The 23,324-nt window shown below is 37.7% G+C and overlaps 1 protein-coding gene across 3 annotated transcripts; it reads right to left on the reverse strand.

Annotated features, from left to right (window-relative positions):
- Positions 1-1,215: 1,215 nt before the first annotated feature.
- On the reverse strand, positions 1,216-23,324 carry LOC136241554 (uncharacterized). 3 transcript variants are annotated; one of them, XM_066032781.1, is made up of 4 exons: positions 15,604-15,716; positions 6,061-7,347; positions 2,140-2,194; positions 1,216-1,349 (listed from the first exon to the last, which is right to left on the reverse strand). In XM_066032781.1, exons 2-3 carry the CDS (start codon positions 7,345-7,347, stop codon positions 2,141-2,143), a joined length of 1,341 nt encoding a protein of 446 aa, XP_065888853.1. In that variant the 5' UTR covers positions 15,604-15,716; the 3' UTR covers positions 1,216-1,349; position 2,140. The 3 variants fall into 3 exon arrangements, with proteins under 3 accessions (XP_065888853.1, XP_065888852.1, XP_065888851.1); XM_066032780.1 differs by lacking the exons at positions 1,216-1,349; positions 2,140-2,194; positions 15,604-15,716 and adding an exon at positions 23,249-23,324 and having other exon boundaries at positions 5,814-7,347; XM_066032779.1 differs by lacking the exons at positions 1,216-1,349; positions 2,140-2,194 and having other exon boundaries at positions 5,814-7,347.

The raw sequence follows: 23,324 nt of genomic DNA on the forward strand, positions 1-23,324 counted from the left end.
CTTTTCAAGGAATTGTTTCATGTAAGCATCAGTTAAAGTCAAATAATATGTAAATGGTGGCAAATAGTAAATACGACTCCTGTCAAATAATAAATAAGACTCCTGTCAAATAGTGGCAAATATTTTAATGTATTTGTTTATTTTTTTGGCTTTACGGCATAGGTAGTAAATAAGGCTTCTGTCAAATGGTGCATAACCAGAAAATTCCGTCAAATTTATAATTCTCAAATTCAGAAACCATATGGATATCACATATTTAAATGTTGTACGAATTCTGTGTATACTGTAAAAAAATGTAGTGTTGTCCTGCACACCAAAATGTCACAATATACACGCCAATATGCATATGCCAATTTCACTACTGGACATTTTGTCCATGAAAATCCAATCCAATGAAAAAACATGCTCAACCTGTGAGTTTTCATTGGGTGGCCCAATGAAATTTTTATTTTCATAGCATGCATTGTAATTGGGCAACTTAATGAAAGTTACCAATGAACCTCAAAATGGAGGCAGACCACGATTGGAGTCCAGACACGAGATTACAGGGCTGTGCTGGCTCCTTAGTGGTTGATATGTAGCAAAATCAACAGAGAAAACGCCTGGCCAACATTATAAGGCTGTCCACCAGTAAACCACTGATTCTTGCCAAGCCAGGTCCTTCACAAGGCCTGAACATATCCAACAATTAAGCGACTTTTAATAAAAAAAATTTTATTGGCAAGATACACGCGTCTACACTGGAAGCAGGTTTTCAAGGCTCTGTTATGGAGCGTCAGATAACTTTTAAACCCTTTCCAGGTTCTAGCAGGAATGGCCAGCATGACATCTACTTTCACGTAAAATGTAACAGCTTAATACGGCCTTCTTCATGGTACAAAGTAGGGGGTTTAACATTACACATAGAACCATTGGCCATGAAAATATTGGCTCACCTCAACAATCCAGGCGCGAACTTTTTAACGATTCCAGGTTATACCAGGCTAGATCTATCCTTTCTTGAATACTTCAGCTAGCTATACCGTTCGTGACGAACGTTTTACACGGTACAAATAATTTTATAAAAATCACTATCTCAATCCAATAGTCGCATACCCTGGCTGAGCACTGATTATTAATGACGCGCGCGCTATATTGCGTGGGCGAGTTGCAATGGAGAAGTATTACGTTCTTGAATGTTTAATTCATCAACTTCTCAATGCTCAATAGTCCTTGTACATCATACTAATAACTTTTTTTGATCACGTGATACATCTTTGTATTTTGTACATGTAATCAAATAAATATTTTGAAAAATGGTCATTATAAAAATTTCAAGTTACTTGTTTGCAGTTCTCCAACGTATAAACCTGTGGAAAAAACAGTCACATTTAAATTGGTGAATTTAAAAAAATCTTTATCACGCACACACTACACACACACTACACACACACACACACACACACACACACACACACACACACACACACACACACACACACACACACACACACACACACACACACACACACTACACACACTTCACTACATATTCACATAAAAATAAAACACTACAAGGTATGGTAATGGTTGTTTACATTGGTTAATTTTGTGGTGTGCCACATATAGCAACAAGGGAAATGTGTATCTGTGATCAAGATATTAATTTAGTTTGTAATATCAATCTTTATCAACTAGAGATGAACTGGCTATTGGTAAAAAGCGAGGGGTAGCCAATGCCTTGGGAATCTTGTATGCTATGTGAGAAATCCAATCAGAAATACACAAATATATTAGAAACCAAATCCTAAATCCAAAATCATGTAAAAATAAAGGAGAAAGTGAGTTTAACAAAGTAGACAATGATCGATCATGAATAACTAGAACAAGATGTAGATCAACAACTGTACAGGTAGTTACTAGTTAGCAATATCACTAAATGCTTTTAAAGATTGGGAGTCTCGTATACGCCAGTTGGGTGCTTTGCTTGGGCATTGGCAACCCCTCTGGTACACCATTTCTGTGTTTTGCGTGGGCGTTGGCTACCCCTCGGGAAAAATAAAATAATGAAAGACTATACAGAAGCTGATCTGTACAGAAGATGAGCCCTGCACAGCTACGTGGGCTTCTTGGGCTTCTTTTTACAAAGCATACACTCACCTTATTTGCACATTGCCCAATCATCATCATGGACGCTTCCACCTCCCACCGTGCACTAAAGTAATAGAAACAAACATCATTAAATAATATAAGCATTAATATTATTATAGCATAACACAGCAGCACAATATTACAGCATGATAAACAAACCAAAGTATTTATACAGAAAACTATGTCATAGACATTTAATCGTCTTTGAGCAAGGCCATTTTAACGAAGGCGCAAATTGGGCGTGGGCGTGGGCGGGCAATTCATTACATTCTTTTCGCCGTTTATAACTATCACTGGCAAACTAATGCATATACTATATCAAAGAACGTATATATTTAAACAGTTGTATGATACTTATAGACTGTTTTTTCACTGTCAACCACTTCTTGCGCGGCGGCCCACCACCCCTCCCCTCCCCTCCGCACCCTCCCACCCACCCCTCCCCTCCCCTCCGCACCCTCCCACCCACCCACCCACCCCCTATATGATATACGTGCTATACAGCTGAGCATATAAAAGTTGCTAAAATTAACAGGTTTTTGTAGAATCAGTTTTATTTTTAAAATTCTAATTGAACAAACAGTACATTTTCATACTGTAGCTGAATGACATTAAAATACATTGAATTGTCTGATATGAACCGCCATTTGAGCACTCCACACCACCCAGAAAAGACGTCTGTTAAAACCAGCCTCGAGTAGTTTGAGTAGCACTGAGGGTCAAAACTATACTAGTACGATAGTGTAGCTATCCACTGGTGGTGTTAGTTTGATTCTGCCTGATGTGCGATTTGGATCGGTTTTGTAAAATCTGGTCACATATGTAAATGGTGGCAAATAGTAAGTACGACTCCTGTCAAATAGTAAATAAGACTCCTGTCAAATAGTGGCAATATTTAATGTATTTGTTTATTTATTTGGCTTTATGGCATAGGTAGTAAATAAGGCTTCTGTCAAATGGTGCATAAGCAGAAAATTCTGTAGTTCTCAAATTCAGAAACCATAGGACAATTCAATGAAAACCCAATGAAAAATAACCACTGAAAACTCTGTGAAACTGCTTTTCGTGGACTTTTCATTGGTAACTATCATTAAGTTGCCCAATTAAAATGCATGCTATGAAAATAAATTTAATTGGGCCACCCGATGAAAACTTACAGGTTGAGCATGTTTTTTCATTGGATTGGATTTTCATGGACAAAATGTCCAGTATTGAAATTGGCATAAGCATATTGGCATGTATATTGTGACATTTTGGTGTGCAGGACAATACTACATTTTTTTACAGTATACAAAGAATTCGTACAACATTTAAATATGGGCCGCCCACGGGGGTGGAGGGGGGGCAACTGGGGCATTTTTCCCCAGGCCCTAGCCTGAAAGGAGCCTCAGGGGGCCCATCAAGGGCCTCTTGAATACTTGTTTAAAAGATTGATATACTGTTATAGAGCAGTTAGGATCTAGATACTCTAATAGAGCAGTCACAGTATTCTTTAGACAGCAGTGTATCTAGCTATGCATGTAATGATAAATAAGGAGACATGGTTGGTGAGGGGCAGCTATTGTCATTGTCAGCACGTAATGACCTTTCTTTCTTTCTTTTTTTTTTGGTCTTCGACTTACAGTTAGGCTGAAGTTGTAATTCAGAGTGAAACCCTCCTTGCCCTTGGGGCCCCTCTTTAACTCTTTGCCCTGGGCTCCCTAATTTCTCTGGGCAGCCCTGATGCTAAGCAATCATTACATGGATTTGGAATTGCAATGTGTGTATTAATTATAAAGCCTTTGTCATAACATGAGGGGGTAGTTCATTCCATTTTTCAACAGCTTTGTAAAAATAGCTTTTGGTAATTGGAGACAGGAGCATACGCAGGAATTTTGAAAGGGAGTTTTTACTACAGCTAAGTGACTGTTATATATATTAGAGTGGTTTATATTACCTGACTGTTCTATTAGAGTATCTCGATCTTTTCACCAAAATCATAATTCAGAACAATGCTATAAGTGTTGCTATCATGTTATAAAATATTATTTAACTAAGATAAAATTTAGAATATGCCCTGTTCCATGATAGATTCCAGATTCTGGAAACTTGAAGTTTCAATTTCTTAATGATTCAATTAGTGTGTAAAATTCAAAGGAGTTTCCTGAAAACCCCTGGAAACCCCCTTGGTACACCCCTGATTGGAGGTATTAGCTGTTGGAAATATAAATATAAATGGGTGGTATTGTGTGATGTTGATGGATTGTGGCAAGAAATAATTTGGTATTTGTAATACTGGTTTCTGGTGGTGGACTATTCTGTGAAGAAGGGATTTACTTTATGCCTGTTTTAGTATAACATCGCTGTAACACTGCTTTGAAAACTATAGTCTTCATGTATCTGAGACCTTTCAAGGCAACAGCTAATAATGAGGATGGAGCTTGCGTAGATGTTTCTGCTTCAGGATTCTGGGGAGGTAAACATCAGAAGGAATTTTTTGATGTCAAAGTGTTTAATGTTATTAGTGCACCCAACTTCATATCTTGGTAACCAAGTATCCTCACTTTTGAATGTGAGAAACAATGGAAGTATGAACAACGTATTAGGGAAACTGAGATGGGTTCTTTTACTCCACTTGTATTTTCAACACTAAGGGGTAGTATGGGTCATGCTGCTCCTGTATTTGCTTTCTTTGTCTCTCTTCAGAAGGAGATGCATATAAGTTCTGTGATGTCATGGCTGCCTTGCAGGATTACATAGTTATTCTTTGTTACGCTCCACTGTTTTATGTTTGAGAGGAGTTAGATCACATCAGGGCTGTCCACTTTCACTAGGAGCACTTGACCTCGCACTAAATGAGGGTCAGGCGGTTCAGCTCATTGATTGAATTAGTATAATTATGTCAACATCTTTAGTGCTCGGAGTGTGCTGGTGACTCTGGGAATAATAAAAAAAATCTAAAAAAGTTTTAGCTTTATAGTGCTTGAACAGTATAGTTAACCATTTCTGCTATGGAAGCTTCCTCAGAGTAGGGCATGCATCTCCTGTTTCTAATTTGAGTCGAATCTTCCCAGTTATCATTGGGTATATACGCTTTCGAAATTCATCTTATTTCAGTTCTATAGCTATGCAGTCTTCAACGATTCCTGTAGTAAAGTAAAAAAGTTCAAAGAAATTATCAATAGGCTGGCTTTGGAATTTACAAAAAGAAGTGATATCTACACAAAACAACAAGTTTTGAAAAAGATGCAGCCTTAAAAAGCCTGGGTGAAAGAAGTTGTGAAATCAAAGATGGCAGCCAACAAATGGTTGCAATAATAATAAATTTTAATAATGGCAGTGTGCTTTGTTAAAATTTATTAGTATTAACAACATTGCATTATGTTGGCTGCCACCTTTGATTTCACAACTTTTTTCACTCAGGATTTTTAAGGTTGCACCTTTTTTTCACAACTTGGCTGTTTTTGTGTGGATAATATAAACACAAATTAAGACAATAGTAAAAATTACAACACACAAACAACACTGAACTAAATAGATGAAAAGAAATAGCTTTTTGCATAGTCTCAAAAGTTTCTAGTTCTTTAATGTTGGCTGGCAAGGAATTTCACAAATGGGTGGCTTTGTACTGAAAAAATCGATATCCTTGAGTAAAACTTAAAATGCATCTGACCGGGTTGGCAAAATATAGTGCAGTCCTATAGTGTTGTATTTAATCATATTATCAAATTAGATTATGCACAGCAAAGGTAACAGCAATAAAGTTAAAGTACAAAGTATAAATGGCAACATCATAACATATGTGCATGTATCTGCCCAAGATATGGCACATTTGTCTGTTTACTACGTACATGCATACTTAGAAACTAATTTGAGATGAGCACTATTAGGAATATCACCATCTACTGCAAGTATTGTAGTAGCTACATCATGATCACATATCATTCTTACATCAATGGAATGACCACCTCCATCTCCAGTGTAATGAAATGTAAATGATTTAGAGGTGGCGTCATAATCTATTCTCGGATTGTTATTTCCAATGTTGTAGTATACATCATGGTATGGGTCATACTGGCAGGCAGCTGCTCCATCACATTTTCCAGAAGAATCCTCTAACTGTATTCCACTACAAGGATTGTAGTAGTAGGTATGGCCTTCATTGTCTTTAGCAGTCAGTGGTGCATATGGATTGTCTAGATCATGAAGGTTGATCACTGCACCATCACTAGTGCTCTTACAGGTACATGAGTCAGTTTGGTCGCATGTTCCATTTGATGGTGGACCACCACAACCATTAGGACAGGCACACACACTGTAAAGATTGTATGTATATCCATCACCAACTGCTCTAAACACAGGCTTATCTGTTTGATTGTGATCACAAATCAAATTCACAGTTGAAAAACTATCGTTGAATTGAATGTACTGAACAGCAAGTTGATCATTGTTGAATACAAACCTTGAGTAGTATGCTCTACCTAAAGGAATAATTGATTCCCCTTGCTCTTCACATAGTGAGTTATTTTTACATGAGGGGTTCGTCATAGCTGAGCAAGGATTGTATAGAAAGGTATTCGTTGGACTTACTTCATCTCTAAGTGGGCTACTTGGATTATCAAGAGAATGAAGGTTAATTGTACCAGTTCCATCTGACATTTCACAACTACATGAATCCTTAGCTCTACATTCCCTCAGTGATTTTGTACATTTTCCAGGACATGCACATCGCGTGTAGAGCAAAAAGGTATAAAACTGTTGAAGTGTCTCTCCATTAAACACAAATCTTCCTTTCATTTCAGATTCATCGCATACCAAAGCTACTAGTGATGCTCTGCCATCTGTGGTGTAATCTTTAGACAAGTATAATGCAACTATAGTATGATTTTCATCTTCTCCATACGCAAACTCAGTGGTGTCAAGATTTCCCAAGTCATATGGTTGCATTCCATCATGAGTCTGACATATACCAGTATTTGGACACCCATAGTCAGAGAAATTGAAACACGGGTTATAGGAGAAGTTATACCAGAGGTTGGTTTGTTCAGATTTTCCTTCAACTACAAATTCTGGTTCATGTTTACCACTTACTATATCATGTAAACTAATCACGCCGGATGGTTCTACACCACTTAATCTACAAGAACACTGGTCAATTTTAGTACAAACAGGCTGTCCATCAATATTTGTTATGAACGCTAGAATCACCATCACCACAAGTACAGCAGCAAACTTCATCTTGAAGAGAAACACATGCAATTGTTTAAATAGCAAAACCAAAACAGCTATCACTTTACTTGTGTGCACAATAGTTATGTATGGTAGTACTGTATAGTAGGGACCATGAATGGTTGGATTGGTCGCATTTTCCTACTTAAAATGTAAACCAAGAACCATTCTTCACAACATCTTGGCACTATTGGTTAGGCATAACAATACCCAATGTGCCTCCTGAAATGTTACCTTAAGATTTAATTTGATGGAATTTTCTACCTTACCAAATAATTGATCCTTACAATTGTGATGGAAGCCTGAAACACATCTAAATGATAAGTTGGATCTTTTTCTACACAATTCACTGAATGTGCCCTTGTTCACCCTTGTAATGAACTGACAAAAGCAGCCAGGTTATCCAGTTTAGTCTTCAAGGAGGTTAAAAGCAAAGACCAGTCTAAAGACTTGTAGTTTTCGTTGCTGCTGTATTGATAGTATTTGCATGTAACTGTGGCTATTTAGGTCATGTTCCAATCACATGATTGATATGAAACTTGGTGGGTGTGTACATTGTTACACACTAAATTGCATCATCTATGGCAGGATATGGCAGAGTTTTTAGATGTAGTGCATTTTAGCACCTAGTCGATATGGAAAATATATGTAGTCATAACAAGTACCGGTAATCGATAATACCTACTCCAGAGGCATATTATATAGGTGGGTTTCTGTGGTTTCAACAGAAATTCCCTTATAAATTTAACTTGGTAGCAGTTTTAGCTATTCCATTGTTGTTACTGTATTGACAACTTATCATAGCACAATACTGTGTACCACTGTATTTCAGTAGGATGACCTTAAACAGTTTCCACTCGACTCAGCATTGCATTGATTGATTTATGGGTCAGGTGTGCGAGACTACGGCTAGCAAACCTCACCAGTTATAGATTTGATCGAAACCATTATCTACTCCACATAAATTCTCTGTTTCCCATCCTCACTGGACTCTGCGGCATTTTTGCAAGCAGGTGAACAGTCTGGCCATTTCCATTATAATATTGGCAGCCATTATTTGCCTGGCACAACCATGAAAAGCTGCATAAATGTGCTTAAGCTTGTACCTTCCTTTTTATTTTTAAGTTGCAAAAATAACACAAACGTAGGAAAATAATGGAAGAATACAGAATAATGGAAGGAGAGCTGACAGTAACCAGATGCAAATGGAAACACAATTTATTCGGAGTGGCCTAAATAACGACAATGTAATACACACATGGTAAACCTTGGCCACACGTGACTACAAAGACTGGTTCAAAAATGAAACCAGTGTGGGCACAACAAGGGTGAGAAATACAAAATTATATGCTAGCGATTATTGACCGTGTTTCGTCCTTTAACTCGACTCGGTATGCATGCAATTGCATTTAACTAGTATCCATTATAGCTATTAAACTCTCAGCAATACTTATATTTGACCTCACTCTGCATTAAAAGTGATCGAGATACTCTAATAGAGCAGTCAGTTATGTAAGTACTCTAATAGAGCAATCAAAGCTATATAGCTTATGTTCATTTCACAGTTTAAAGTATTGGGTTTATACCTACTCAGAGCTTCTAAAACTTCGGAATTTTCTGGAGGCAGTTCCTCAGACACTTCAGTTTTTACCCCAATTATAAAAATAAATCAATTTTCAGAAACCCCCTTTCAGAAGCATTAATTGAATTGATCTACAAATATGGGACCACAGCTTAGACTTCCAACATCGTAAGTCACCAATGAGATTCGAGATCTTCAATTACATCATAGACCTGGCTAAACATCATAGTATATCAATAAGATCACATAGTCGACAAGCACAGATTATGCGTGCTTGGTAAATGAACAAAGGTCTCAATACTCCGTAACAGACCATGTGCATGATCTATTTATTAAACAAAAAGTGCATTGTTAAGCAGCGTGCCCAAGAATTTTGACGGTGAAGGAATCCCATATAAAAGTACCGGTAGTAAAATGCGGCTCAAGCTATAACTCGCCACTAACAGTACAGACAGGGCTCCTCTAATTTGTTATACAGGTAGAGGAATCTATCGTTCCAGAAGTATGCTGGTAAGTAGTCTATTTCCTGAGATTCAAATTTTCCCACGTACATAAGATTGCATCCATTGACGTATAAAATATCACATAATGAAATAACAATACAAAAATGAACCAGGCCACGCCCCTAACTACAAAAATAAATTTGGAAATGTATTACTGGCATTGGGAAGAAAGTGAAAAATTCGGTTACCATTACTTTTTACACTTTGTGCAAGGGCCTTTGTAAACTAATACGGTCAGTTTTTACATTAAAAATTAATATATTACACATATACAAGTTTATAGCGCAATACCTATAGGGCCAATATTTGCTATTTTACGATATACAGTAGTCCCTAGCAATTTCTCCCAATGGTTTTGTATGGCAATTGTATTGTGATTTTGGGTTGTCGTGCAAAAATGTTCCTGCAGATATTTGCTGTATTGTAGAACATTTTACGATCACAATCGTATTCTTCAGAATCTGGGATACATTTTATGCCAAAGCCTTTGAAATGATATTTTGCTATTTAGTGTTGAAATGAAGCGATGAATGTAAACAGCAACATTTCATGTCGTGTACCAAGTTTCTCACCTCACCAGGATCTCTGTCTGTCTATTTCAGCCAGAATTCAGTGAGTTAGCACTTTTCTGTGATACTTGTGTATGAATGTGAGGTGGGGGGATCTGTAAAGGTTCCCTAAGCAGACAAGTACACAAAAAAACTTGGAATTTTCAACTAGAGTAGGGACCATAACACATCGATAAAAAGTACTGAAACAAGCTGGAATAGTGCATAATATTAAATCACAGTAAAACAATAAGAAATTCCTATTGTGCTCTTTTTGTGTACTTGTTTGTTTACTTTTTTGTAAAATAAAATTATTATGACTGGTGAACCCACAATACTGCATCAAAAGAAATAAAAAATGGTGTTGCACGCCCCAGCTACCAATTGTCGTCTGAAAAGTGAAGTATCCATTACGCTTCGTTGTCAGCTATGTTTAACCCGTTACACAGCATTACGAATCAAGAACTGTTAAAAAAAACAATCAAAGTAACCACTATGAAAAGTACGGATGATTTTCATTATGAAGGGAAGCCATTACATGCTACCGCCAAATTGAGCTGCCAGCAAAGATGAATGGGACACAAAGAACACTGGTAAGTCCATGAAGAATGCATTGTATGTACTGCGGTATGCTAAAAGGCACCTTCGGACCAAAGCAACATTGAACAGTGAAAAATCAAGCCCATAACCTTAGCCGTTATTGAGTTATGCTTGTCTGAGGCATCAGTCAGGCAGTCAGTCAATCAGTCACTAGAAAATTCCATTGAATAATTTAAAAAATAAAATTCATAGCAACTTGTTGAAAGCATTTCGGATCCATCTCAAGACTTGTTTGGGCTCAGTTTTACCTAACCAATACTGCTTCATCATCGTTACGGGAAAGTGAGGCTGGTTTTTGAGTGATGTTTTTTCATGGGCCACACCTACACCTTTGTGGTCCCTACTGTCGTACTGTATCTGTTAGGCATGAGGCTATTATGCTCCAAAAATTGAGCATTATGCTTTTGAGCAGTGCTCAAAAAATCACCTATTATGCTTTTGAGAATTGCCCATTATTCCCAAAATTATGCCACAATAATTGGCTAATAATGCCAGTTTATTGCTGTATCAGACCATTTTCATTGTTGTTTAAGGTTCCAATAGTCTTGGATTCTTTAGTTGGTTGCTGTATTAGAGTATTTCGTTTCAACGTAACTGCTTTATTAGAGTAAATAATATTCAGTGACTGTTCTATTAGAGTTTCTGACTGCTCTATTAGAGTATCTCGATCTTTTTAATGGAATTGTGCAATCTGCAGATTTTCCTACTGTTAAAGCTTTATAATCACCTCAAAATGCTAGCATAATTCCTGATTCCCACACATACCTATTATGCCGGCATAATCGCCGCATCCCTAGTATCTGTAAAGGTTCCCTAAGCAGATAAAAAAGGCCAGCTGTCTTGTATAAATGTTCATCAATCTCAGTGAATCGAGTATAAACGTATTGTGGCTACTATAGTTAATGTGTGAAAATCATTCATACATGTTGGATCCTTCTAGATGAAAGTTTTACAGTTGTGTTCTAGAGACCAAGATGGTCAGTGCATCTTAAAAAGTACATGACATGCATTAATGCTACCATATAAGGTTTTATGCTGCATGTAACATATATTGGTTATTCACAAAACATGTCTTCTTGTGGGTATTCAGGTCACCAATAGTTATGCCTGACAGATCCAATGTAAGGAGGACTGGTATTTGAATGTGTGGAGATGAAGTTGAAGAACTATTCTACTGGCAGCTTGACACCAACAGCATAATCCATTACTAATCATTATTAGTCTAGGGATGTGACATTGCTGTAACTTCCAAAATTCAATTTAAAGTGTGATATCTTACTGAAAGTAGAAAATACAACAGATTGGCCCAGTAGTACTGTCAAATAATCATTTAATGGTTCTACATGTGTTGATGGACGATGCAGGTAATCTAGTACTGCTATTCATAAATGTTTATATCGGGGAAAGCTAGTTACATGTATGTTGATCAGATTGTTGCAGCTTCAATGGCATCTGCTGAATAATTATATATACCGATACTGTAAGGAGGATAAGGGTGGTGAAATGGCTGGCTGTGACAATCATAATTGTTAGTATGGCTCGTGGTTTCACCTTGAATGTCTTGAGATACCTAAACCACTTTCCAGTAAGTGGTATTGTCCAAACTGCAGGACAATGCCTCAGTTTTCCCATAAGCGGTCTAAGCAATGACTTCACATTCTTGTATTTACTAACATCATGTATATGCCGCATTAAATTGTTCTGCAGATTTTTTATAATGACATACATACATAACAAGAGTTGGACTCTTAATAATAAGAGTTGGTCTCTTACTAACCGATACAATCTGCCGTTAAACCATTAATATTAATTAATACTTAAATGTTACAGTAACATAACTAATCCACTGAAACGACCAAAACACACAGCTTGTTTAGTGCTGAACATACTAATATTATTTTATCAATTGGTGGTTTGTCACCGGGGTATTTGGGCTTCAGAAATTCAACTGGCACATAACTCATCAATAATGAGTAACTCTGACGGGTAGCTCCAATGATACATTCTTTGTGTATATGCACATTAGCCAACTTCCTTGTTGCTTCAACATCAATGGGGAAAGTTGTGAGTAGTCATTTGTAAATTATGGAATGTGAAGTGTTGTCTGCATTCTGGCCACATCTTCAGCAATATCAAATCCCTGATCAGCTAGAACGCAATCTCCAGGAAGCAGTTTATTTAAATATCCAAAGTGGACTGTTAAAAGCTTGTCACTGACCCTTCCACCCCAAGCAGGTGAAATGAAGGTTGTTACACCCTGTGGACACATTGCAATGAATACCTTAGCTGTATTTATGACCCGATGAACAAAAACCCAACTTGTTAACATTTTCCTTGAATTTCATTTTATGATATTTGTGTTATCTAGATGGACTGTAAAAGTTTCAGCCTTTTCTGGTATATGCTTTTGGAGTTATAGCGATAGACAACAAGAAGAGCAAAACAATCAATTTATACGGTGCCTATATATACGGAAAGAAAATTACAGGCACTCGTTTAATCGATCATTACTCTTGAGTGCAATGGGCTACAGAATTGGGACTTGTGTCATTCTATTCATCATGAACTGGGACATTCAGCAAGGTATAGATTTGGCTTAAATACACCCATACTATTAAGCAAGAAGGCTGTTCAAGCTTAAACATGACAAAGATAAAGTTATGTTTTACTGCAACGTAAACAAACACACGTAACTCACGTTTGCTCCATGGTACAGAAACGAAACAAAGATATTCCTACTCTCCATGAAGAGGCGAATCCATTGTTATATTAGATTATTCAATTCCAGTCTTCCTTCTTTGTTTACTGAAGCGATAAAATATTGTGTAAATATTTTATGTAGCACATGTTTTTACCCAATGTATTTCAATGGCATTTACCTCTAAAACAGAACTATGCAAACAAGTCGGATTTTTGCTAAGCGGGTCACATTTGCATGTTTGTATTGAGACCATGTACATAGATGATTTTGCCACTAGATGACTGGGGGTTTCAATTTTGATCTCATAACAGTCAATGATTGCCACAACCATAGTGCCATATGTTGCCTGAAAACAACTGGGCATAGCCTTCCATAGTTTGTCTCTTTCAAGCTACTTAATAAGCCACTCCAAATGAGAAGCCATTACCAAACATTTCATGAAAATGCCTGCAGACAGTTGATAAAGAAATTCCTAATCAGTAAGCAATGTCTTGAAATCCAAAGTTCAGCTTAAATTTCATCAGAGCTATCATAAATGACCTCCAGTAGTATGGGTGTTTCTCACCGAACCCATTACTAATTCAAATGTTTTCAACAACAGAAGGCTTGTAGCTAAACCAGTATAGTAATATTGTACCTTGTCATCATCTGAAATAACATTGTTCTCAGAGAAACAATTGTCATCATCTGTCTGCACAGCTTTGTTGCACATTTTAGAGGATCTCAGAGTTTGCATTTTGCTGTTAACTGTCTCTATTCCTATGCTATTTGTCAGTACACTGAGAAATGGCTGACCAGACTGTTCTGTTGTTGTACTGGTGATGGTCAAGGTACCAGTCAAGGTACCGTTCAATATACTAGTCAAGCTACTGGATGAAGTATCAGTCAAGATACTGGTCAAGTCACAAGATAAGTAATTGGTCAAGGTATTGGATGACTTACTGGTCAAAGTACTGGATGCAAGGTACTGTTCGAGATATTAGTCAAGGTACTGGATGAGGTATCAGTTCAAGTCACTGGATAAGTAACTGGTCAAGGTACTGGTAGAGATACTGGTCAAGGTACTGGATGAGGTATCTGTCAAGGTACTGGTCAGTACACTGGATGAGTAAATGGTCAAGGTACTGGATGAGTAACTGGTCACAGTACTGGATGAGTAACTGAGTAACTGGTCATGGTACTGGACGAATAACTGGTCACAGTACTGGATGAGATACTGGTCAAGGTACTGGATGAGTAACTGGTCACGGTACTGGATGAGATACTGGTCGAGGTACTGGTTAATTTACTAGTTGGGGTACTGGTCAAGCTACTGATCTGAGAATTAGAATCACAAAGTGTTTGATTTTTGATGGGCTTTATTCAGTACAAACGTAATATTGACATACAATAGATGTTTTAGGCACTGCATGCTGATTTACAGTGGTAAGTTCCTGGGTATAAATGCAAATCCCGCTTACCTTGTTGAAAGTTCGCAATCAATCCCCCCACCATCAGCTCGTATCTGTGGTAGTCAAGCATTACATTGATGGCTGTGCCTAGAGTCATGGCAGTCATGCGATTAAAAAAACTTAAGACCAAAAAACCTAAGAAAATGAAAAATACAAGGTTTGAAAAAAGTGAGTTTCGAACCCTGGACCTCTCATTTATTTTATTACCGAGCATACAGCTCTGATGTACCCAGATCATACTCTAGCTCAGTGTTCTAACCACTGGCACTGCAACCCTACACCCTTAGTTTGTACCTTATATATGCCATTCATGAAGAAGCCTATACTTATTTAACTAATCACTTGCATGTTTACATGTACCATATACTCAATTCTGAGTCCTGTACATTACAATAAATAAATAATACCAGTAAAGAAGAAACCAAACCTGAACCTGACCCTAGTTCTAAAGTACAAGACGCGTCCCCTAAAGTCGAATGTTCGGAGCACGTTAGCTACTAGGCGCGTGCCCTAAAGTCGAATACTAGACGCTTGCCAACCCTAGCCGCGGCTCGCCTCAAACTCAACAAAAACTTTACTTCATACAACTAGTGTGTGAATGCGCCGTGACTTTAGCAGCAAAATGTCCAGCCTCACCGAGTGACGTGACTCTAGGCACAGCGTAGCTATTCGGTAGCTACGTACATCCGCATCGCTAGGCCATTATGAAATAGTCTCGCGCCCTCGCTCGCGCCGGTGACCAGACCGCTTTTTCTCTTTTTCATTGGGTGGAAAAGGATTTTTTCCCCTGCCCAAAGACAACCGAAGAGAAACAAGTGGTCTCAGTGGCCATGAGAAACTATAGCTACTTTTCACTGATGCTTATGATGAGAGCGCTCACCTCGTAACGACTTTCTTCACCACTGCACTCCTCCAACCAATAAGTAATCTACAGGTACTCGTAACGATTGCAAGTGTCACTACTGTTGCCACAAGCCCACAACTCAGTTTCGATGCGTCTTGTGATGCGTAGTCTCGTGACAGACCCCACCCACGCCCGGGCCTGCCGAGTGTCCACCCTCCGGCGCTGCCCACTAATCAGCGCGCATGTCGGATCTCAGATATAGGTATATTAGAGTGGGAAGTGTGGACATTTTGGTGTATTTCAGGCCTGGATTTGTGACCGGATATTTGGAAAATCAGCTTTACTGTCACTGCTGTCATACATGAAAATCACTCCATCCACCCACGCGCTTAATCACGGGATCACAATGTGTGAGCCTATCCTAATGGTTGTGGCAGAGTGCTCCATCATCAAATGGAACATGTAGTTAACCAAACTGACATAGCTACCTGTAAGAGCACTATATACGTATAGTGATGGTGAAGTGATCAACCTTCATGATCCAGACAATCCTTATACATTACTGGCTGCTAACCACTAAAATCCTTGTTATTCATTTCATTTTTAATTAATAGGATTCCGGATATCCGTAAATTTTGCAAAAAAGTTCTCCGTGAATCTTCCGTTGGAGAGTTGGCACAATCAATTCGCTGCCGTACAAACAATTGGATCATTTCTAGGGTTTCTGGGGGCAAGGAGTAGTTAGTTTTCTGCTACAAATATGTTTGTGTGGAGTTTTGTTACAATTATAAGATTATTTTGCGATCATATAGCCACCACAATGTTATGTTCTCTTTGCATGAAACGACTCAGGACATGTTAGTTACACCAAGGTGAGCATTTTTGTCCATGTAGTTTTCAATATTACTATGCTAAAAGTCAGCAAATTTGCACCACAAATAGCTCATCTCTTTGATGCACCATTTTGGTAGCTGTCAAGGAGCTGTACATTAAGAGACAATATAATCATACAAGCAGCTATAAATCAACAGTACAACTCCTTGCTTTGCATGCACATTGTCTTTTTGAGTGGAGGTGACTGGTACAGAGTGGTTGCACTTCACCATGTGTATGCTGTTTTTCCATCCGTAAGATGCTAAATGCATGCAACTATTTAGTGGCTTTCTGTGGAGGTGATCTTTATTCAGAGGGTCTTACAAGTAAGGTTACACTGCATGTGGTCCATTTATTAAGGTATTTATAACAGAAGTTCAAAATGTGATTGCAAAGCTCAGTTATAAGCATTTATTCAATTGTGCCATTTTTGGGACTATTTTCAATGGAAAGATATGGAGAAATTTTTGCCTATTTTCAAAGACAAAATTGCTTCATCCTATGATGGATTTTTGAAAACTAATTAAGTGTTTATGAGATCCTAAGGGAGTACTGCACAAGGCCATGCTAAATAAAAACTATTTCCATTAATTTTAAAATTCTCCCGGAATCACTATTGTTAATTAGCAGAGTCTCTAAAGGGGTAAAACGCTAATATAAAAATTAAGTTGGTTATTAGTTAATACAAGTTTAAAATCTGCAAGGGATAGGTTATTAATGTTATTGATTTGGAGACTGTTCCATTCAGGTATTGTTCTGGGGAAGAAGGAGAATTTGTAAGAATCACAAGAGGTTTTTGAATGTGGTAAAATTTACAAGGATGATGCATGATGTGATCTAGTTGATGTCAGTCTTGCGGGTGAGGGTAAATATTGTTCAGGTATTAATTGGAGATGGTTTACAACTTTAAATAGTAAGATCAATCTAAGATATTTACGATGACTTTGGAGGGTTGGCCATTTCAAATCATTTAGCATTACAGTTACTCTGTCCAAATTGTTATTCCATGGTTTATTGAGAATAAATCTTGCTGCTCTGCGTTGCATTGACTCTAGTTTGTTGATGTCTGTTGATGGTGAGGGTCCCAAATAGGAGCACAATATTCAAGTAGTGGAAACACTAGTTGTTTGTATGCTTGTTCTTTCAAGTAAGTAGAGCAGGTTCTTAGATTTCTTTGTAGGAATCTCAGTGTTCGATTTGCTTTGTTACAAGTATACAGGATGTGCGTTTGCCATGACAGTTTTTCATTGATCCACACTCCAAGATATTTCACCGACTTTAGTTGAGTTTCATACATTGTATAGGTGTAGTTACTTGTAGTGTGGAGATGTGATATTCGTAAAATGTTACATTTAGATATATTAAATTCCATTTACCAGGTTGTAGCCCACTTGGATAGCTGGTTTAAGTCTTGTTGTAATGTTGTATGATCTTCGGGAGTGTTTATGGTTCTATATATTATGCAGTCATCTGCAATTAGACGAAGCTGGCTTTGTATATCATCAGCTATGTCATTGATGTACACAAGGAAAAGTGTTGGGCCAAGAACAGACCCTTGAGGTACTCCAGAATTGACCTTGCATGGGGAAGATAATGCACCATTTATAATTACTTGTTGAGAACGATCTGATAAGAAAGCTGTAAGCCATGATAAAGTGTCACCAGTAATACCATAGAACTCAAGTTTATGCAGGAGTCGTTGGTGGGGTACCTTGTCAAAGGCTTTGGAAAAATCAAGCATGCAGGTGTCAACTTTTTTTTTGTCATTTATAGCCTTAGCAAAATCATCAATAATAGTAATAGGAGTTGTGTTTCACATGAGTGTCTAGGTCTGAAACCGTACTGATGTTTCAATAAAATATTGTGGGTATCAAAATGATTCATTACGTGACTACATATTATATGCTCTAAAGTTTTACAGATTATGGAACCAATGTTAAAGAAATGGGACGGTAATTTCTGGCATCACTTCTTGATCCTGCTTTGATACAGGTGTGACATAGGCTTGTTTCCACATGGATGGTATGATTCCAGTTCTTAGTGAGGATTGAAATAAGTGTGTTAACATAGGTGCTATTTCATTGGCAGTGTTCTTCAGAAAGCAAGAATGGATATTGTCAGGACCAGCTGATTTGTGTGGATTGCTGTCTGAGAGTAACTTACATACACCTGAGGTAGTAATCTCAATGTCGTCAATTTGTGGATAGTGGGATGGGCCTTTGTGTGGGAAATTTGTTAAGTCTTCAGTAGTAAACACAGTTTGAAATTGATGATTGGGTACTTCTGATTTTTGTTGAGAGTCAAAGACTAAACTCCCAGTTTGGGATTTAAGACTAGTAATGGTTATATTATTGTTTTTCTTCTGATTTTTAATGTATCTCCAGAAGAGCTTTTTACCATCCGTGTCATCAGAAAATAAGGCATTGGAAAGATAGTTAGTGTGCTGCTGTCTCATTTGATTGCACACTTTTTGATGAATGTTTTTGTATTCCCTCCATTTAGCACAGTAACTACTGTTGTAGCGTTTTGCAGTATTATAGAGTCATTACTTTTTTCTGATGAGTCTCTTTAGAGAAGCTGACATCCAGGAACGATTTGTTTTGTTAGATACATATTTACTAGGAATGTGTTCATCAATTAATTTTGTAATGTGAGTGTGAAAGAAAGACCAGTTTTCTTCAACAGTTTTTGTAGTGTTTTGATTTTGTAGAAAATACTGATCCGAGATTGTAACAATGTTTTCACGTATGACATCCCAATTTGCCCTGCTGTAAAGGTACATTTTTCTTTTGTTGTTCTTAGGAGGAATAGTTTGAAGTTGAAATTTTAATAACACTATGTCATGGTCACTTACACCAGGAAAAGGTTGGCAGGATTGAACCAGATCAGGATCTGTAGTAAAGCAAAGATCTAGTATGTTGGTACCTCTAGTTGGGAATATCACAACTTTCTGCATCAGAAAATCATCCATTGTTGTGATAAGGGTGTCTCTTAGTGTAGGTGATATGTATGATTCAAAGAGAGTTCCAGTAGACCAGTCAATACCAGGGAAATTAAAGTCACCACCAAGGATAATTTTTGCACCTGGAAACTGTGATCTAATGTATTGCAGAGAGTCTCTTAGATTATCCAATATTGAAGGTGGTAAGTGTGGAGGGCAGTAAAAACAGCCAAGAATGACATCACTCGAAGAGATTGTATGCAGCTGAACCCAAATGATCTCCAGGCTTGAAGCTATGTTAACATCACATGAAGGTATATCTGTGCGAACAGCAATAAAAACCCCACCTCCTTGCCTGTTTCTGTCTTTTCTATATACAGAGTAGTTTGGTAAAAATATTTCAGAATTTGATATCGCATCTTCCAAGTGACTTTCAGTGCAAAAAAAGTACGTCTAAATTTTGAGAGAGCATTAAGTCCTGTATCACTAGGTGTTTATTTACAATACCACAACAATTTACGATACCTGAGTGCAAAAAAATTGATATTGAATAGTCAGATTTGTAATTGTTAGTAGCGGAATAAAACTACAGAACCCTATTGGAAAATGTAATGGAGTAGTATTAGCTAGCTGCATGCCAATATTTTTTGAAAATTATTACGGTATAAACTATTGAATACAGTAACATGTCATCTATACGATAGAACACAACATATTTTACGTTTATCAACCTTTGAACCCAGCAACATTTGCACTGTGCCAGTAATCTTTATTTAAGGTATATGTTCTGTCTTGTCAATTAATTGCATGGAGTAATTGGTGCCAATTAAAGTAAGAATTATCAGGGATACATATATAATCAAGACACACGGTAGTGTGTCGTGCTGCCCAAAAAGCCGGCGTGCAACACCCGTGAGTATATTGACAGGAAGAAAGAAAACGCAATTTTCGCACCTCCGTAGCTCTGTGCTTCCTTGATGAAATAAGACGATTTTTGCTGTGGACACGCCCTCCATCTTCAGCACTCCACATTCCAAATTTGAGCGAAATCGTTTCAAGCGTTCCAGAGATATGCGACTTCAAAAATTGTCTTAGTTTCTTCGTTTTTTTTTTCTTCTTATTTTTCTTCCTCTTGTCGCACACTTACAAAAACTGCTATAAAACGCGAACGCCATATCTGATTACCTTGCAATTTGGCACACGGAAGGGGGGTATAACGGCGCATCTTGGTACCAACTTTGGCTGGAATACGATAAACAGGCAAAGAGTTATGAGCGATTATTCACGAAAAATAACACCAATATGTTGTCACGCCTACAGGGTAAACCGCATATGGGAAGAAGCTGAAAATCGATGGGTGAATAGGTTAACTATTGAACCTCAAACCTTTTGTGGTTTGAAAGAAAGCAAGCTAAAAACCAGGAAGATACAATGAAAAAACCAATAGTGTGTAACAATTATGCAATCGAGATTAGCTAATAAAAACGACTACTTGTCACGCCTACCAGAAAAACCGCTTGGGGTAATGCTTTGAAAATCACTGTACAGATGGAGTAATCATCTTAGAAAGGCTCTTCAATGGTATAGAAGAATCAGACTTAAAGCCACGGAGTTATAACACGAAATCCAACTTGGTGTAGCAAGTGCAAGATCGAGATACTCTAATAGAGCAGTCATCCTAATAAATCAGTCACCCTGAAGAGAATTCAAGAGATCAGCTAGAAACAAGTAACCTGTAGAGAGATCAGCTACAAACAATCCACCCTGTAGAAAGATCAGCTAGAAGAAGTTACCTTGTACGGAGTTCAGCTACGGAAAGAGATAGTTCAAATCACCTTGTAGAGTTAAGATCAGCTAGAAGAAGTTACCTTGTACGGAGTTCAACTACGGAAAGAGATAGTTCAAATGACCTTGTAGAGTTCAGCTACAAAGAAACCACCATGTAGAGAGTTCAGCTACAAACAAATCGCCCTGTAAAGAGATCAGCTAGAAGAAGCTACCTTGTAGAGAGTTCAGCTACAAAGAAACCATCATGAAGAGAGTTCAGCTACAAACAAATCGCCCTGTAGAGAGATCAGCTAGAAGAAGGTACCTTGTAGAGAGTTCAGCTACAAAGAATCCATCATGTAGAGAGTTCAGCTGCAAACAGATCACCTGTAGAGAGTTTAGCTACAAACAAATCTCCCTGTAGAGAGATCAGCTAGAAGAAGTTTCCTCAGCTACAAACAAATCACCCTGTAGAAAGATCAGCTAGAAGAAGTAACCTTGTAGAGAGTTCAGTTACAAAGAAACCACCATGTAGAGAGTTCAGCTACAAACTAGTGACCTTGTAGAGACATCAGCTAGTAGAAGTTACCTTGTAGAGAGCTCAGCTACAAACAATTCACCCTGTAGAGAGATCAGCTAGAAGAAGTTACTTTGTAGATAGTTTAGCTACAAACAAATCACCCTGTAGAGAGATCAGCTAGAAGAAGTTACCTTGTAGATAGTTTAGCTACAAACAAATCACCCTGTAGAGAGATCAGCTAGAAGAAGTGACCTTGTAGATCGTTCAGCTACAAACAATTCACCCTGTAGAAAGAGCAGTTAGAAGAAGTCACCTTGTAGAGTGTTCAGTTACGAAGAAACCACCATGGAGAGTTCTGTAATAAATATATGCATTATATTATAATTTGTACATTTACTGATAAAATCAGAAATATTTAAAGTATTTAAAATCTGCTTCATCTTTTCTTCTTCCTGTGGTAAAGAAAAAAAGATAGGTTAAAAAAGTCCCAAAGCCGGCCATAGGCCAGCTTTGGGGTATGCAAATACAAAAAGAAGTGAAATCTAATCCAAAACAGCCAAGCTGTAAAAAAAAGAGTGCGGCCCTCGAAAAGGCTATAGTGAAAAAAGATGTGAAATCCAAGGTGGCAGCCAAGAAATGGCTGTGATGGTAGGTTAATGGTTAACGACAATTCAGGTGAATTTTGTGCCAAGACCAAGCGGCACAATAATTCACCTGAATTGTCGTTATTAAAATTTTTACCATTAACCTACCATCACAGCCATTTCTTGGCCGCCACCTTGGATTTCACATCTTTTTTACTATAGCCTTTTTGAGGGCCGCACTCTTTTTTTACAGCTTGGCTGCTTTGGATTAGATATTCTATTTCAGGACCATTGTTTCCAATATTGTACCAAGTATTATGGAATGGGTTTTCTTGGCAAGCAGCTACTCCATTACATTTTCCAACGAGATCCTGTAGTTTTATTCCACTACAAGGATTGTAATAGTAGGTATAGCCTTGATTGTCTTTAGTAGTCAGTAAGGGTATGCACCATCACTAAGGGCTCTTACAGGCACATGAGTCAGTTTAGTCACACGTGTGGCCCTCAAAAGCCTGGGTGAAAAAAGTTGTGAAATCAAAGGTGGCGGCCAAGAAATGGCTGCAATGATGTTAATGCTAAAAATTTTAATAATGGCTGTGTGCATTGTTAAAATTTATTAGCATTAACATCATTGCAGCCATTTCTTGGCCGCCACCTTTGATTTCACAACTTTTTTCACCCAGGCCTTTGAGGGCGCACTCTTTTCACAACTTGGCTGTTTTTGAGTGGATATTGTATACTAAGTTGATTAGCATCATACACAAAATTTGCAGAACTTGCAAGGCCTAAAGGCAACAGTGAATCTCCTTGTTCTTCACATAGTAAGCTTTTGTAACATTGAGGCTTTGTCATAGGTGAACAAGGATTGTATAGAAAAATATTTGTCGGACTTACCTAATCTCTAAGTGGTTTTGATGGATTATCAAGGGAATAAAGGTTAATGGTACCAGTTCCATCTGTCATTTTACAACTACATAAATACTTAGCTTTACATACCGTTTATGAAGAAGTACATTTTCCAGGACAAGCACATTGTGTGTAGAGCTTAAATTGGAAGGTACGCACAACAGGC

The sequence above is a fragment of the Dysidea avara genome, chromosome 12, assembly GCF_963678975.1.
Source record: "Dysidea avara chromosome 12, odDysAvar1.4, whole genome shotgun sequence".
NCBI classification, from domain to species: domain Eukaryota; kingdom Metazoa; phylum Porifera; class Demospongiae; order Dictyoceratida; family Dysideidae; genus Dysidea; species Dysidea avara.

Coding starts and splice junctions, on each gene's coding strand:
- LOC136241554 (XM_066032780.1), bottom strand. CDS start 7,347: ATGAAGTTTGCTGCTGTACTTGTGGTGATGGTGATTCTAGCGTTCATA.